The sequence below is a fragment of the Ceratotherium simum genome, chromosome 1 (assembly GCF_057802395.1).
Source record: "Ceratotherium simum simum isolate JZ-2026a chromosome 1, ASM5780239v1, whole genome shotgun sequence".
NCBI classification, from domain to species: domain Eukaryota; kingdom Metazoa; phylum Chordata; class Mammalia; order Perissodactyla; family Rhinocerotidae; genus Ceratotherium; species Ceratotherium simum.
Window position 1 is genome coordinate 48596331 of NC_141900.1, and position 19309 is coordinate 48615639.

The 19309-nt window shown below is 35.4% G+C and overlaps 1 protein-coding gene across 7 annotated transcripts in view; it reads right to left on the reverse strand.

The window, feature by feature from the left end:
- DGKB (diacylglycerol kinase beta) overlaps positions 1 to 19309 on the reverse strand; it is a 700672-nt gene that overhangs the window by 482059 nt on the left and 199304 nt on the right. For all 7 annotated transcript variants that reach the window (XM_087426742.1, XM_087426849.1, XM_087426797.1 and 4 more), the window contains 4 exons: positions 14571 to 14688; positions 11712 to 11800; positions 11513 to 11629; positions 2356 to 2454 (listed from right to left, as the gene is read on the reverse strand). In XM_087426742.1, the coding sequence (XP_087282868.1) occupies positions 2356 to 2454; positions 11513 to 11629; positions 11712 to 11800; positions 14571 to 14688 (423 nt within the window). The remainder of the gene's footprint in view (positions 1 to 2355; positions 2455 to 11512; positions 11630 to 11711; positions 11801 to 14570; positions 14689 to 19309) is intronic.

Below are 19309 nucleotides of genomic sequence, written 5' to 3' on the forward strand. Positions count from 1 at the left end.
CCCCAGGTAGCCACATGGAGGACTCCCTCACGTTCCTCAACTTTTCACTCGACTACCTCCCTGGTGAACTATGCTTGACCGTCTCTTCTATAACTGTAGCTCGAGCATTACTTCTCTTCTTTCCCTGCTTTAATTGTGCCCTTTAAATTTAAAATAGAATCAGTGTTCTAACGCAACCAGGTACTAAATAATTTACTTGTTACATTGCTTATTGCCCATTTCACCCCAACGGAATGAAAACTCTATGAAGGTAAAGATTTGATTTAGCTTTTTACTGTTTTTCCCCTGCCTATAATACTATTTGGCACATATTAGACACTCAATAAATACTTTTTGAATAAATCAATTAATATGGTTAGCATAGTAGCTGGTATAGTACATGTGCTCAATAAATAAAAGTTATCATTATTACATTAAATAGTAATAACATATTGGGCACGTAAAACAACATGAGATGACCAGGTTGAAGCTCTATAGGTTTGAGATTCAAAAAAGGAGGATGAACTTAATGTAAATTAACATGGTAATGAAATCAACTAAATAAACAAGATCTCTCTGGGAAGAATGCTAAGAGTGGACAGCTTTGAAGGGTGAGGGTAGAGCACAGGGACGTACCAACACGGGGCAGGTTGAAGCTGTGAAAGCCGGGAAAGATACTAAAAGGAAGTATCCAGAGAAACAGAAGGAGGATCAGGAGAACATGGTATAACGGAAGTCAATGAAAGGTAGATGTTTGTGAAGGATGAGGTGGTCAATAATGCCTAATACTTCATAGAGATAGAACCAAGGAAATGATAAAATAGCAAATGGTGAGATACAACTCATGATTAAAACTAAAGGAAGATTTAATGATTGAAAATAAATCTCCAGAATCAAGTGTCTAAAAAAGCAATGAAAGGGTTTGCAAGATTGTTAGAAGACAAGAACGTTCATCTAACACATGTTCTTTATCTGTGATTCTCTCAAAGAAAGAAAGGATAGAATAATAAGAAGAATCCATCTCGTGTTTGACCTTATGTGACCAGAGGTTGACATAAGTGGGCCAAAGAAGTAGGCCCCTGGCTCACTGAATTGAGACAGGTTTACGCAGACAGCTGGATAGTAGGATGACATGATAGATTTCTTCTTAGAATTAAAATCTGAGATCAAGGATGCATCTAAACCAATAAAATTACTATACTTTTTAAAAAGAATGAAATTATGTAAAAATTCTACAAGTGCTTTCTCTTTAAGAAGAGACTGTAAAAGAATAAAAATAATACCAAAATTTGTCTAAAAGGTAAAGTATTTTTATATGGCTCTCATTATTTTTAATTAATCTTATTTACTACAGGATGTCTAATAAATCTTACATGAAGAAAAGAAATTTTGAATTAGTTATTGCTATACTCAGCAATGTAGAGGCATTTTCTTTTGCTCTATATTTGCAGTTTGAGAAAATGAAGGGTTTTAAATAATTTTTGAAATAAAGGCTTTTAAAATACAACCAGTATTTTACAGATAATTACAAAATGAATCATAAGTGGGTGCAAATTGAGTAATTTGATTAATTTCTAAGTTGACCTTTAGAAAAGTATTTGTCTAACATTTCTTAGTTGTTGTATTTTTATTATATTGAACTGAAGTTCCAGCCACTTAATTTCCATGTTGTTTTTAAAAATGAGAACTGCATTATGGATAGAAAATAGTTTGTTTTATCAAGTAACTGTTCCACTTTAGAAACAGTTTCAATCTTGAAATGTAATATGAATATTGTCTTTGAATATCTGTTGCTCTTTCAAATGACGTTTGTTTTTTTCAGGGTTACCTTACGTATGCATTTTTCACCTGTATATTTATTGAATTAAGTAACATTTTGCAGGTAAATTTATTCTTCATTAATAAAAAAAAATATATGCCTAATGGCAGTGCATAGCTTTCTTCGAGGTATGTGTCCTCATTCTAGGTAGCCTCTGACCTAGATGAGAGACCCCAACATGGCACATATAATGTGCTTCCCCAGCAAAACTGCATGTAAGAATAACTTCATTATTCTGGGAAGCTAGATCTATAAAACATGTAAAATGTAGAAGTGTTCTGCCTATACAATTTCTGGTAAGTAAAGCAAGACTAAGCGATAAAACCTGAGTCAGCTTCAGTTAGAGAGCTACCTTACTAAAATGTTTATTGTGCCATGAAGGAAAAAGGAAACATAGTGGGCCAAGGTGTCTTCTTTGAAGTCATGAAGTATTTTAGATCTATAGAGTTCTGCCTTGATCAATGGAAAATTCGCTCTGGAAGCATTTAGTGGTATAGTGTACTAGTTAGTCACAGAAGCCCCAAGTTACAGCAGAAGGAGGAGAAGGAAAAACTCACCAGTACAACTGGACAGATTGTTGTGGGTGGTAAAATATGGTCCTTCAAAGGTCCGCAGTCACATTCAGGTTTTAGATGAGAAGCACATTTATTATGCAGCTAGGAAAGACAAAGAGGATACTATCAAATTTTGCATGACAACGGCAAACATGGGGCAGATTATATTTCAACTGAGACACAGCAAATACACTAAAAGTACATTAAAAGAATTACAAGAACAAACAAACAGGATCATAAAGGGATTCATATTACATTTGCCCTTATATATCTATCTAAAATAAAGCATTTAGCAACTTCCATGACCCAGCCTACACAGTTTCCAATTCTCAGAAATGTTTATATTAAAAATGTACTTTAGATTTTACACCAAAAAAGCATGATTTCTTTGACAAACACACATTATTGTCCATTACAGTCCCTCCGCTTTATCTATTAGCATGATCTTGAAACCACTGTGTACTGTGGATGCTTTTTTTTTTGACCCTCCTGTTTTCTCAAAGTCATTTGAAAGTGCACAGCTCAGTATGGGGCATAATTGATCCCATCATTAGTTTTAACTTTGTAATTCAATATGTAAATGTAACTAGAGACTCATCTCAGTAGGAGCAGGATATAAATATAAGATGATGATTATGATTATAAAAATTTATCTTTATATTATTATTTATCAGCTCTACATTAAGTTAGTGTATAATCATATAATGTGTTATTTACTTTTCAACATGTATGAACCTAAACCGATATTTTTATCAACCTTGGTCACAAGTTTACATTAAAGTGTTATAACGTAGTTCATTAAATAGTGATTATTTAAATTGAGGTGGTAGTTTTTATTGAAATCATACAGATTTGCTCAAGTAATAGTTGTTTAAAGGCATCTAGGGCTTTCTCCCTCCCTCAGTCCATATCAATTTAATATGAAATATTCAGACTTTAGAAAAATTATACGTTAATCAAATAACATGTCTTGTTCAAAACAAAAAAGGGGCTACATCATTTTTCAGTGTTGAACCAAAAGCCACCCCATTTAAGCCATGGTTACATTTTTCCACAACAAACTTACCTTTGTAACAGTTAATTAGCAACCAAGCATACGAGTCTGAGGAGTGTTGATTTACTGTTGGTGACAGAACTCTATTGAAGAAGTATTTCTGCTGTCCTTGAATTTAAAACATCTGACATGCTAACTCCCCACCTTGGAGTTAACGCTACTTGTACTGTAATTAACGCACATTAGGCCACATTACACGAAACAAAAGTACCTTTACACACTCATCCATAATTAGCAGCTCTGCTTCTCAGTGGCATATAAACTCCTTATAAAAAAGTGGTTAATCTTCTTATCAGGCACTGCTGATCTTTGTCAAGAGGCAAGAGGTATTGAAGATGAAGAAGCAGTTGAAGCCACATGCAAAATAGAACTAAATAAACAGATGCTCTGATTCGGCAAACGAAAATGCATAGTTTCCTCAAATTAAAATTAGTGACTGGTTCAAATATGTCATTAATTTATTGAACATAATCAATTTTCCGAAAATAAATCATGTCCCTGGAATTTTGGATTTAGAGATAATGGATTATCAAGTGTTGAGGGTTGGATTGGGTTCCCCAAAAGATATGTTGAAGTCCTACCTCCTGGTATCTGTGAATGTGAACTTATTTGGAAATAAGATCTTTGTAGATGCATTCAAGTTCAAATAAAGTTATACTGGATTAGGTTGGGCCCTAATCCAATGATTGGTGTCCTTATAAGAAGAGAGAAATCTGGACGTAGAGAGACAGACACAGAGGGAATAAGACAATGTGACAACAGAGGCAGAAATGTGGAGGTGCAGCTACAAGCCAAGGAATACCAAGGATTGCCAGCAACCACCAGAAGCTAGGAAGAGGCAAGGAAGTATTCTCTCCTACAGCCTCCAGAGGGAGCATTGATCTGCTAGCAACTTGATTTTGGATTTCTAGCCTCCAGAACTATGAGAGAGTAAATTTCTATTGCTTTAAGCCACACATTTTGTAGTGTTTTGTTATGACAGCCCTAGGAAACCAATACACCAATCACTATGAAAATTGAACCAAAACCAAAGACAGACTACGTGTCTTAAGCTCTTCTGTACCATGGTGTCACAGAGAAAAAGCTTTTGCTTATTGATCCTGCACCACCTTTCTAAAACTGAGAATGCAGACTCTAAGAAGCCTCTACAAATAACAAGAGGCACGATAAAAATCCTCGTGTGCACAGAGTGAGAAAGTACTGAATTTTTACTCTTGATTGCAGTTTGTAAAGCCTCACTTGTGACTCTGAGGGACAGAGAGGCAGGACACTCTTGCCAGCACTGACCACAGATGTGCAGTCTGAGGGCCCAGCCTCCTCCATCTCCATTACATGTGTTTCTAACAATTTTCAAGTGATATGGTAAGAGATGACTAATCTCTCTATATAGTTATTTGAGGGTTACCAAATGTAAAAAGAGATGGCAAATATAAAATGAATTTAATAACAGCTTTTTGGCATTTAGGCTAGTTTCTCAGCCAAAAAGAAAGAACTGAGGACCTAGGTAGAATCACAGAGTTGATGAGCTGAACAGAGTCTGTGTGTAGAGGGTAACTCTTCATATTGAGGTTTGAGGGTTTCAGAGTATAGGTACTGACAATTAGTCCCATGAAATACTGATTTCTTCAGAGCTAAATAAAACTAGCATGGATTTTCCAGTTCGAGTGCCATGTGGCCCATATCCCTGAGTTTTGTCTAAGCAGCAGCAAGGCAGAGTCCTGCAGGAACATATGCATGTAGCAGAGCCTATAGGAAGGTCGGTAACCTTGTCATGTTCAGTGAAACAGGGACACACAGTGTAAGAAAATTCTCCTACCCAAAAGTCTATATTAACTAATAAGGAGCAAGGATACTTTATACTTTTATTAAGACTGGAGTCTGACAGCTGCTAAATATATTTGGGAGGCCATCAACATCATGACATAGTTCATAGCCAGAAGTGTCGAAGCTGAGGAAGCCATGTTGGAAACACTGATCAGTCTAGAAACTGTGAGCCAAATCTGTATAGCAGGTCTACTTTATTCACCATATTGCTCAGAGACGTAAACATAAACGTGAAAGCCAGTGAGAAAATACTTACAGTCCCCAGGACTATTTATCAAGATTAAAAGTGAACATTATTTTTGCTGTGAATCTAAAACTGCTCTAAAAAATAAAGTCTACTAAAAAAAGGCAATATTAACAAAATAGAAACCATGGAATAGAATTTAAAAGCCCCTTCCACCCCCCCAAAAAATATCTTAGGTTACTGGTATTATTCTGTTTCTTGATCAGGTGCTGATTACGTGTGTATTCTTTTGCACAAAACTCATTGAGCTCTACCTTTAGGATACTTATACTTTTCTGCATGTATGTTATTTTTCAATAAAAATTTAAAAAGGAAAAAAAAGTGAACACAATCAGCAACAAAAACAAGTGGCTGAAACTTGACATTTTACAGACCAGGATATAAGAAAAAGACACAGCTGAGTCCTTCCCAGTGTCAAGAAGATGCTGAAGACTGACAATTCTCTTAAAGACAACCCAGATCCCAAGTTAGTGAAGGCATAAATACAAAGATCCTCATCAAGAACAGAAATAAACCGGAGCATTGACAAATCTTGCCTCTTCAATGAAATGGCCAGTGGAGCCAATGGGAGGAATTCCCATTTGTGTTAAGGTAATCAGACTCATATCTAGGAAATTCATGAACTATGAACCAGTTTTTCCTGGAAGCAATTTAAACACTTGGAAATAATTTCAAAGTTTATGGCAATTTCCAATAGCACCTAATTTAGAGCCAGATCTGTGTTTATTGGAAAAAGCTATCTCAAGTCAGGAAGAAAAAGAAAACATGTGAGTGTATGAAATGTGTGTAGAAAACATGAGTGTATGAGTGCCGTGTGTGTATCTTTATGGATAGAGTTGAGAAAAGACTGGGGATATTGTACTGCGAAGAAAGCAATGGAAACTAAGAAGCCAAAAGGAGAAAGAAAAAATAGAAAATAAATTTTCATGAGAATTTAGAGGAAAAGACAAAGAGAAAGAAGTCATTCTTCTTAAAAAAAAAAAAAAAAACTAAGCGACCTGATTTAGAGGAACATGTGTCAGTTTATATATCCTTTTGTCTCTAACATTTTGCAATTTCAGGGTGCTGCCTTAATGCTGGCATTTACCAAAGATAAACCTTTCTGTTCTAAAAGCATTGAAAACCTTTAAACACTACTGTTAGGAGCTTAATATTTTAATTAAAATAGTAGCCATACTTGATACTAAAAGTAAATAATTCATAGCTATAACATAGTCTTTCTTTTGTAAGAAAGAAATGTATCATCCTCCTGTCCCAGTACGTCCTGCTTGAGGGACATTTTATTAAAACCAGGAGCAAATTACAATGTTTTAAATAGAATGTCAAGGAAACACACTCACAGCAGAAATAAACAGGTATAAACAGCGGGGTCTAAGGATCAGAGACTGTAAACAAGAGAAGGAACAGAGAACCAATGAGGATATTGAGCCTGGCTGAAAGGATTGAATTACAAATCACTGGAAAATGGTTGTCTAAAGGTTACAAGATAGTTTACACTGTTCTTACTTAGGATTTTTCTGTTTTTATTTTTTTAAGTGATTAAATTTACAAAAGGAGGTAAAGCTCGGTTCTAAGATCCTAACTTTATACCTACTAGATGACAAACTAGTGTAATATTAAGAAGCCACAATATTGACTAAACGAGGGGTGTTAAAATGGGTTTTTATCTCTAAGTATTTGTCTAAACTTGCCTGTATATCTGATGCAGATTTGAATATTACAGGATGATTTTTTTTTAAAACAGAATTTAAATCATGCATTTAAAATTCAATATTTAACAGTAAGAAGAGTAGTGTATCAGTCATTAAAGGGAACTTATTGAGGACCTCCTCTAAACTCAGCACTCCCTCAAGAACTTTGGGTGATGAGGAAAAAAATGTGTATGTTGGATCCAGAGCTGAATGAGATTATAGTCTATCAATGTAGACAACGTTAGCATGTAGACTTGAAAGCACCGCTGGAGAGCACTTCAGTCTCTCCTTTTGGTATGGACCAAAAGTAGAGAAAGTATTCAGAAAAAAGAAATATTAGTGTCAACAAAGATTTCAAGGAAGATATGGAACTTAATTTTGTTCTTGAGGTGTGGTTAGAATTTAAAGTGGGTATGTTCAAGGGAGAGAGTGAGCAAAATAACAGGGAGTGGGGAGGCATGGCCTTCCCAGGGCCTGCCAACGGATATGCACAGCTCTAGCAGGTGCTTGCATAGAGGGGAATATTTCATACGTCATGGGCTTAGGTTTGGGTCTGATATTTGAGGAACTGAAAACCAGGTCGGGGTAGGAGGAGGTGAGGGATGCATTTATTATCACAGAACTATTATAAGTTGCTGAAGGTGCCATATGACAACAAATTAGTATTTTCAGAAGATGATTCTGGAGGTGGTTTGCAGCCTGCGTTATAGGAAAAGTACCTTCTGTTAGGGAGATAAGCCAAGAGATTCTGACTCTAATCTAGTTAAGAGGTGCTAAGAGCTTGCACTTGGGCTGCGAACGGTGGAGACAAAAACTCAAATCTGAGAGAGATATTTTAAGGAGGAAATCTCAAGGCTCAGCGACAGGTTGAATGTATAAGATAAAGGTGAAAGATAAGAATAAAAGAAATTGACTTCTAACTACACTTCCAATGACTACAAGCATGATGATACCATGTCTGATGGAAAAGAGAGAGTTGGAATAGTTGCTCTTTGTGAACATAAATAAATCAGCTTAGTCTAAGATTTAGTGAGATTCAGGACCACATGGTTCTGGATGCTTTTAGAACATGCAGGTGCTGTTCTGACTTAGACTGGGCAAATACAGATCCTACCAGAGGTGAGTAGTATTCATGGAGTGAGTATTCATGCCATAATATTCATGGCATGAGTAATATTCATGGAGTGCCCTCTATGAGCCAGGGGGTTGGGTTTTGTGCACCAACATGATATTTTACCGAGTTTTCACTGTGACAATAATTGTCAATTACTGAACACTTACTATATCAGAGGTCCTGTTCTAAACACATTTACACAATTTTTTTTTTACTCATTTAATTCTTATAACAATCCTACAAGACAGGTATCATTAACTCCATTTTACAAATTAGGAAACTGGCCCAAGGCTGAACAACCACTTTTGTCTTAGTTGTCGGACAGAGACCATCTTAAGAATCTGGTCCATCTGGCTTATAAGACTCAAGCCATGTCTCATAGTAATACACAAAAAGAAGTAATGGAATTTGGAAAACCCCTGAAATGAAGCCAAGTTTCCTTCTCTTTGTTTTGCTCTGTGATCTATTCCTCCAGAACTCCAATCGGATAGGCCTTCCTAAAGCTTAGCATTGACGGTGCCATATCCCTCACTTTCACATCTGGGCTAGCTCTTTGCTATGTTAGTGGTACTTTCTGGGAAGTATAAGGACATAAAGTAGACTCAGTTTGTTTCAAGGCAGTCGGTGGTAGGTACACATCAGTGAAGAGCAAATCAACTTTCTACTAAAATTTTCATACAGTGGTTCAAGAAGAAACGATAGATTATACTAAATATAAAAATGTCCTGAGGTAAATATATTCTCTTTAACCTAGGTACAAAATCAATCAATAAATGCATCCTCATAATTGCTTTAAATAAAAAATGCAAAGTGTGCAGAGGCTGAAGTTACTTTTGAGAAGGTTATATATTCTTCTGAATATATGCAAACTTTTTTTAATTGCACAAGTCTTTTTTCATAAACCAAGTAACCATGGGACCCCTGGAGAGCATGGTTTACGGCAAATAAGGCTGAGGTTGGTCAGAAGCCTCAGGACTTGGGAGAGCTTCATAAGAGGGCAGCCATTTTGTCCCGACTGTGCCTTAACCCCTCAGGGCTGCCAGGGCAGCCTTACTTTCTGAGTAGAACTCGGGGATTTAAAGTCATTTACAGTTCATGCTATACTCTGCCAGTGACAAATAGAATCATCTTCATGTACACATTGACCTTTAAATAAGAGTAAGACGTTAGGGGCGTATTGTTTGAATTGATTTGGAAATGAAATATTTAGATTTTAAAAAGTATAGTTTATTCAGAGGTAGTACCATCTTTCCTGTAAAAGGAAGGACTAATTTCTTGCAAGGCTATGGCCAGGTTCAAGACCAAATATAAGTGTATAACCGGGTGAGTAGTTGGGCTACAAATGTAGATCTTGGAGTCACAGATGAGAGGAATCATTAAAACGAAAGAAAGAAAATGAGAAAAACAAAATGGAATATAAAACAAGAAAAGAATTTCAGGATGCTTTGAGTACCAATAAGAGACCACTAGCAATGGTAACTTTGAGGAGAGTGACTCCCATAGACTGAAAAGGGCAAAAGATATACTTTATGAAGATTAAATGGGGAAAGGAGGAGAGGAGTCAAATTGAGAAAATTCTAATGCTCTACAAGCTTTTGTATATGAGAGGTAGCAATGTATACTTTTAGAGTGTTCAAGCTAAGTACGCATTTAAAACACATTGATGTTTTTTCAAGAAATAAAAAAAAGAAAAGAAAAATAATAAACCTAAGACATTACATTTGAAATTTACAAAGAATGAGAAAATAACTAGAAATACAAAAAAGAAATAAATTCTGATATTCTCTAAATTCAGTTCATATTAAAGATGTAACTAATGAAAGCTGCACTATATGGGGAAAATAAGAGGAACAGACTCCTACAAGATCTAAAACAAAAACTATGTATTTTTATAGATGCTTAGCAAAAAAAAAAAACCTAATATTTTTTTGATGTGCATGAATTTTTTAAAAAGTGAATTAGTTGTGGTCTTCTTAAAACTTAGAACACAATATATTTAAGTAATTCATATGTGTAATTTAAATCATTGTTAGAAATTTTATTATAATAACCAAACACTTCAAAAAATTAGACTATCTATCATAATTGAGGAAATTTCAAATGTAAATATAATTTAACTGAGCAGTAGCTGAAAATGATTGAAGAAAATGTGTTCATTTTAAAAAAGTACTTAATTGTATTTTTGAAATGCAAGTCAGAGTTTGTTTTTCTCATTATCCTGTGTGTATGTGTGTGTGCCTTTAAGAAAAGATTTTTAATGATGGTAGGAGGGTTTGAGGGGCACTCAGACAAACTTATTTGCTTAACTGAATCAGTGCTCCTACTGTTTTATTCCCACAAAAGCAAGAACCACTCGTCCTGTAACAAGAGGACTCATACACTAGCTGGAGAAACAAAACAAAAAAAACAAAATGGGGGGGGGGGACCCAGTCCCAGAAATGTTTTCGTACTATATTGCCAACAATGGCTATTCTTGATTAATTCCCAGAAGTTAAACATGAAACACTAGAGGTACCATCTACTACCTGCATTTATTCCAGAAGTTATTTGAAGCAGGCTTTGATCAATCATGAAAATCAGGTGGAGTTCTAAATTTTCCCAGGAAGGACCAATTTACATCTTCTTTTCCAATTGTCAATACCATTAACGATTAGCATTTACATCTATATCTCTGATCTCTGAATTCATGATTTAACTGAAGACAATAACATGTGAAGAAGGGTTAAGTGAGTTCTTAGACATAGCGAGAAATAAAATATGGACCCACTTGCATCTCTACCAAGCCATGACCATAGATTTAAGCCCATAGATTCTGTGATTAAAATAAATTTACAACATATAAAACAGAAAACTCTACCAAAATAGTGTTGTGGGGTGGAGGGAGAGCTGAGCTTTCCCCAGTCAGCATCCTACGCTCACTGCCCACCCCTGGCTGTGGCTTCTGATTACCTTCCTGGTAACTTGCAGAACTCCAGAGACCACAGTTTGAAAGCCATATAGTGTTATCATCTCTAAGGTTGTCACTAGCCGTAAAATTCTGGATTTTAGGAGGACAAACCTGACTTGGACTCTTATTCCTTTAGGAGCCACATGAGATAAGAAGCCTTCATGGTGTTATACTGACTTAGGCTAACATTCAGGATAATATTCCAGGGTAGGACTCTTAGAGAGTATGGGATACACAGTTTTCATTGTGAGTGAATGCTGGAGATTCGTGTTCTGATGTTACTCACTGTGATCTGACACCAAACACAATGCAGTCCTGTCAGGCCCTGGTAACATTTGACTGTTTTGTGGCACTTATCACATTTGGTTGGGCAGTTGCCTTCAACCCAGTAATGATGCATGACCTAGAACAGAACAAGAACATTGCGGTAAAAGGAGGCATCCGTAAATGCCACCCTCAGAAAGCACGCACGGCCACATACTTACATCCGTGTTCTTCTTGGACTTCACGTAAGTCTTGATACAAGAAGGAGGCGCTCTAGCCACACAGCGCTCGTGGACTGTGTACTTGCAAACTGAAAGGAAACGTACACAAATTCAGAGCTAATCCTGGTCCTGATTACGATTTTATAGGGAAAGAATGACATTAACAGAACCTCATTTCATACCCACTGTTCCCTAATCAATCCAATCAGCCACATCAAGGAAAAGTCCAAGTCGACTGTTTTTTCCATGGAATACAAAAGGCCAATTAGTACAGGAAGTATTATGCATGCGAAAAACCAAGACTCTTCTATCACGGCATAGCAGGAAATGCTTAATTAAATCAGGCCTCACTCAAATTTTTCACAATAATTCCCAGATGACAAAAATATTAAAGACAAATTGATGACTGCCAAATGGCTTGGTGTCATTTGCTAGAAGGAAGAGATCTATATTTTACAAAGTATAGGCATGAGAGCAGCTGGCGGGCATGGGAATAAAAGCCCATGAGTTTATGCTACTTTGTCTATTGATTTATCTAAATCTTAAATGGCTGATTAGTTTATTTGCAGAGAATAGATTTCATCATATATGCCAAGCCTTCAGTAAAAGTTCATCCTTCATTTGCCATCATGGCACTGTTTGTCCAAAAGGAACAACCTTTGCTAAGCAGCACAAGATATATATATATGTGCAAAATTTTACATTTATATGCAAATGTGTATATATACACATATACAGACACACACACACACACACACACACACACACACATATATATAATCTGACATAAAACCAAGACATATACTTTATTGGCATCTTCAAATTATTTCATGGCTTGATTCCAATATAACTTAGTCATATACAGATATTTTAATAAAACACTAATTCCAAATTAAGAATTCTAAAGGCATAAATATACAGAATAAAAATTAAATCAAAAATGACTATGTAGCCCTCTCAATAAAGCAAAAACTAACCACTGCATGAAATTAGAATGAAAAATACTTAATCCACATAATATTTATATATATATAAATATTACTATATATACTATAGTATATGGTAAAACTCTTACAAAATATCCACACCTGTGATTTCCTTTGGCAGCATTTAGAAAGAAAACATAGTTTTCCTTCTCTTCCAGATTGGCAATAATGTTAAGAGTATTGCATTCGCCACTAATCAGTTAAAATTTGTGAACAACATTCTCGCTTTCTATATAACATCAGTCATTTTACTTGAGAGTTATCATTTTGTCTCAAACGCTTCCACCATAGAATCTACCATGAAAAATTATTTTCCTTAAAAATAATAGAACTGTAAAAACAAGTCCTTCTTTTGTCCATGAAGAATGTTCTAGTGTAACTAGCCTTTCAAACGTGGCCACCAGAAAGTGCCTTCAGAAGTGACATATGGTAATTTCACGTAACTGTGTACAAATCTTTAAACACTTAAAAATATCACTTAAGTGTGGCACTAAAAGATGGTTTTTAATGTCAAATATTACATCTGAAGGTTAATTCTCAACTATACTCCCAAAGAAGCTGCCAGCTAAAAATAATACCTGAAAATTATGCATTGTACGGAAGCCAGGTGAGAAATTAGATTCCATATAAATGCATACAAGTGGGATGTGTCCAATAAGCTTGATAGTTTCAGTAACTCTGTACACAGCAGAAAAGGGCCTGGTGAACAATTTGCTGGACCACAGAAAACTTGACACTTAGGTGAGAAGAACACAATATTCCCTCTGTTCTAACAGGAGCGTCAGGGAACACAAAAGTTTCTTAGACATATATGTTGTTGATTTAAAAATACTTAGGTGAATTTTATAAATTAAATAAGTTAATAATAATTAACTGTACTATTAGAAAATTCTATTGGGCAGTGCTTAATAGAATAAAATGAAAATTGCAAAGATAAGCACTGAAATGAAATTAATGACCACAACTCATGAACTGGCGATGCTTTGGGTTCCAATATCTATTAACCATATATATGAAGATTTTCTTCATGATAACATTAAAAATCATGGACTTGAGGTGTAAGATTAGTTTGTATTCCTTGTGACTTCTTAATTTGAATGCAAATCAATAATCAATTAATTTAATTGGTTTTTTTATTTTTTATTTTATTTATTTATTTATTTGTTTGTTTTGGTAAGGAAGATCAGCCCTGAACTACCATCCATGCCAATCCTCCTCTGTTTTTGCTGAGGAAGATCGGTCCTAAGCTAACATCTATCGCCAATCCTCCTCCTTTTTTTTTTTCTCTTTTTTCTCTCCAAAGCCCCAGTAAATAGTTGTATGTCATAGTTGCACATCCTTCTAGTTGCTATAAGTGGGACGCTGCCTCAGCGTGGCCGGACAAGCGGTGCGTCTGTGCGCGCCCGGGATCCGAACCCCGGGCCGTCAGTAGCAGAGCATGCACATTAACCGCTAAGCCACAGGCCGGCCCCCTAATTGTTTTTTAAAAGACCTGAAGGAACTGACTCATTATAAGAAGTCAATGTGTATAAAGTGGTTATCTTAGGGGAAAAAAAGGACAAATGTGGAAATTTTTATAATAAAATGGGAAGAAATGGGAATCGTGAATAAATTAAACCACTTTGGAAAGAAAATGGCTAACAAATTGGAAAATGTCCTTAGCTCTTTTCCAAGGGGAAGTTTTCCCAAAATCGAAGAAAGTTAAAAGTAGAATGACCTAAACATTCAGAAACACACCGCAGGGAAATATAAATCACAGGTACAGGAAGGGTCAGGATTATTCTTAGGTCTCCATCTACAAATAGGATTATTCCGTGAAATCAACTTTTCCTCACTGGAGGTGATGACATCTGGGCAGAGCAAACATACTCACAGGAGCAGCAGAGGCCCTGCTTCCCCACGCCGATCAGCATGTTCAGGCAAAGATTGCAGTAGGCGGGTTTGTTAAAGTGCTTGAGTCGCCACACATGCTGTCCGTCATCCTTCACGTTCTGCACGGGGTATAAGAGAAACAGATTTCACTTAATGAAATAAACAGTGGAATATGTAAGTGCCAATAAAATTCAGAGCTGGACTGAAGCATTTGAAGACAATCTGTTATTTCATCCCGGACTTTCTCCAAGATCGCCACAGAGTCTAGAAAAACACATGTGCTCTAGTGGAATGAGATCCTGCTAACAAATCTCGGATGCTATAGCAACCCACAAATTCTTGTCTAACGTCAACAGTCCAACAGCATGTCCCAAACCATCATAATGACTTGCCAAACTGAGCACTCCCTAAGAACAGGGACATGTCTGCCTCGCCTTTGAATACTTTCTACTTAGCAAAATTCCATAGACAAATAAACGAATAAAGAAAGAGAAAATACTCTTGAATGGAAGAGCCTGAGAAATGAAAACTTGGAAAGAATATGTTAACCCTTACATAGTAGTAGGAATACGCAAATTTCATGATGGTGGTGAGGTCTTATAAGGAGGCAGAGGGATGGGTAGGGATGGAAGAAAACAATACTTAAAGGCAAGTTATTGGTGATATTCTAAGGCTTCAGTTGGGGATTCCTTATATGTTATAATTTACATTAATATATTTTTATATGTCTCAGATAGTAAATTTTAAAAGATAAACTTTTCAAAGTACCTAATTACATCATTATTTTGTTTACTCCTCTTTTTTAAAATATGAATGATTTTAACCTCATAGAAAGGTGGTAAAAATATTAAAACTGTATTACTGTATTTATTTATAACAATCACTACAGTTATATGCTTCAATAAAACCTTGAGTTTAAATTAATTCACATTTTAGCAAAACCACTGTAATTATTATTTACTCTTCCAAGTAAAACTCTGTATAATATCATAATAGCTACTTCTCTAATGGGTATTTAATTACATCTGCATTGTTCAAGATTGAAATAAAATGAAATAACATGATGCTTATGAATCTCTTGAATTCTTTACAAGAAGGTCAAGATAGCAAATGAAGTTATTATACATGACTATTATATGTACATTTTCTCCATCAACATGTAGTCATTGTATACCAGTCGCAAAATTGTATCAAACTCAGATTAATTTTAGACATCATTTATTGGTATTCTATAGAAACCACTACAGGACATTTTTCAAGTTGTCATATTTCTTAGAATACATTCACCTAATAATTTTTTGAGCACCTACTATGTGCTGGGTCACTAATACAGATTCTATAGTAGTGGAACAATATAAACATGTTCAGATCATCTTGTTTCTCTTGATAATAAAATATTAATAATAATGCTTCCTAACCACTTTTTCCTATTCCCAGTCAAGAGGTAAACCACCCAAGCTGAGGTACCCAAGTAAATTCACAGTAACTACTTCTTACATTAGAACCAGAAATGTCAAATTTGCATCATAATAGGAAACATTAATGAAATAGCTTCCTGGGAGATAATTCTCTGTGGGTCTCTTGAATTTCTCCACATTTTGTAAGCAGAAGAACTGTCTTTTTTTTCAGGCTATCTTTTCGAAGATGTTTGAGTAACAAACAACCTTGGACAATAGAGATGTGTCTCCCCTCAGAGCAGAGGCAAGTTTACTTACCGTCTAGTATAATAAAAATAATCTCTCCCTTTTAAGCAAAGGTTAAGCAGGTTTGTTTACTGAACATTATCAAAGATTTAGTTTCCCCAAGCCATGGGTTCCAAGCTCTGATGCTGTCCAGACAATACTTGGGCAGCACCCCATTGCCCCTATGAGACTTTGTGGGCCAGGGAACTGGCTCAGAAATGAAGCTCCCACTACTTGCTTTGCTGTGAGAAAACAAGTCCTTTGTTTCTGACCCAGGTGTCTCATGTCCTCTGCCAGCATCTATGAAATTGTGGCAAGCTAACGTGTTAACTTGCAAGTAGGGTAACTCTCAGACCCTTCACTGTTGTTGACAATGCTCAGATTCATTCTTCTTATAAAAGACTAACAAGCTCTCAACAAAAGCAATTCTGCAGAAGGAATCATGGGGAGGACACCAGAAGATATTGGTGTTTCAATTTTCTTCCAAAACTTAAGAAATAGGCTTTGTAATAATTTCTGAATCCAGTTCTGGTTTGCTTGAGTCATAAGATTTCTAGAGTCTTTATTATATGAATGGTATGCTTTATATATTTGTTTAACTTTGCTATATTTTCCAAGCTGACTATATTTTTAAATTTTTATTCCTTCAAATAAGAATAAAACTTCCTGATGTGAAAAGTTTAAGTAATGGGGTTGTTAATTTTAAAAAATATATTGATAAAGTTAGCAGTTCTATGCTTTAAAAAAATTTTAAGTGAAATGGAGAAGGGAAAAATCTAATTTTCATACGTATTACTGTTCTTGTAATCCTTATCATTATGTTTTTAAATGATTGTCCATTACATGTGAATAAGCCTCATCCTGTTGAAGAGCACATATGGACTAAGTTAACTGGCATTTTCCTTATCAAAAAATAAACAAGTCTGAACGTGGGTGTTCTGTCAATCAGAACACTTAGCCATGTTACAGGCTGCAACTGATGTACAAATTCATTACCCAGACATAAAATGCTTTACCAAAAAACAAATTAAATAGCTTTATAGCTCTTAGCCGGATACATTGCCAAAATATGCAAAGGATGAAATATGTATGTGACTTCAAGAGAAGAAATTGAAACCAGGAGCCAACCACTTCTCAGCAGTGCAAATTACACTCCAACTCTCTGTATTTTCATGTCTTGTCTTGTTTGTCTTATTCAGATTGTAAACTTAGTGGGGGAGGGGGAGAATCTGCCTCTTACTATATTCTATCAGCTAGTAGAGCATATTCCTATTAATACTTCTATTGCAAATAAATATTTATTGTAATAGAAAGGAATTTATTTTTTTTAAAAAAGAAATGAAGAGTGAATCTGGAAGCCTTGATTCCTGGCCTACTATGAAATGGTAGATAAACCATTTTACCTTTCTTCTTATTTTCCTCTCTAATAAAATGAAAGTACCCTCTTTCCTCTCCCAGGCCATGGCGTGAGGTTTCATTATACAATACCTGTGAAGTCAGTTTAGCTCCCCAGAAGACTGGTGTTATATAAACAGCAAATATTATTACCATCATTGGGTCAAGTTGTGTAACATCCCAATGTTTCAGCCAAAAGATTTGAGAAGGATGTTTACAGGTTTACTATACTTATTTCACAAACATTTTGTTCTCATGATTTTTTCATTACCAGACATTATTCTGAACAGAAATTTATTCCTGATATTTAGAAAACACTGTATTTTATAATGAAGCAGTTCAGTTCGGTGCTTACGACAGAGAAATGTTTAATGAAACCTCGGCAAGTTCACACTGAGAAGGAGCCCCAGGTTCTTCCTCCCCTTTTAATCCTTAGAAGTCAAAGGGAGGTTTCAAAGGGAAGAATGCCCTTTGGAACTTTTTGAAACCTATTTCATTATCCTAGTGATTTCGCAAGTTTTTGTTTTTCCCTAAATACATCCAAGATCACATATAGTATTCAAGTGAACTAGGGCTATTATAAAGAATATGCTTTTTTAAAAAGACCTCAAGGAGAAATTTCACTGATGTCACAGCCAAAATGCTCCTACCCCCACACCTAGCCATATCCATGCTTCAACTGACTTCACTTATAACACACAGAACAGCAAATGGTGCAATTTAATTCCAACTCATTAAATAATAAGCACCGCTAAATTACCTTACCTTTCTGTTCAAGGTCTCCAAGAAATTATAACAATATGAAAATAACTGCTCTTTTAAACAAAAAGATGAGGTATATCAGGCATAGGCAAAGAGAATGCAGAGAGAAGTTTTTAAATTGTGAGTGGAGTTGCAGTCAACTGCTGTCTCTAGGTCACACTTTCTGAAGTCAGGCCCAGACCCTGCCATTCTCAAGGTTCACATGCAAACTCAACAGCGCCTAACACCACAGAGTCATTTTCTTTGAATGACCCGATCTGGAATCTCAAGAATTTTTGTTTTTATCCAGCTTTATAACTCTTTTCTAGATTGAGCAATATATAAACAGCAGCAGAACAGCTCAACCTAATTAAGTTAAATTTAAAAAAATGGAGTGTAAAACATTAGTTTACCAAATATATCTTAGTCTGTTAAGAATACATGATCTTCTGCTCTCTACCACGCTCAGAAATTTCATCAGGGAACACATTTCATCAGAAATCAGGAGGCAAACCAAATAATTACTTTTATTTTATTAAGTCAGGCAAAAAAATGTGTCCTAAAACATTTCAATTAATGGTAAAGTTTAAACAATGCATAGGGATTAAAGATCAGGATTCTGTGAGCATATGCAGTGAAATAAAAATTATATCCATTCAAAAACCATCTAGGCCAGATGTGGGCAAAGCCATCCAATACTAAGTTAAGGTATCCTTATTTCAAGCCAGATTCCTACTTAAATGTGTATTCCTGTTTTTATGATAATATGAATTCAGGAATTTTCCTTCAAAAATCTAAAAATGATCCAAGATTACAGATTTCAGTAACTGGAGCGTTATTAATTATCTTGTTCATCTAGGAAAAGGAACGTTTGAACTGAAAGAATATGTAAAAGGAAAGGGATCGTCTTAACAAACTTCTT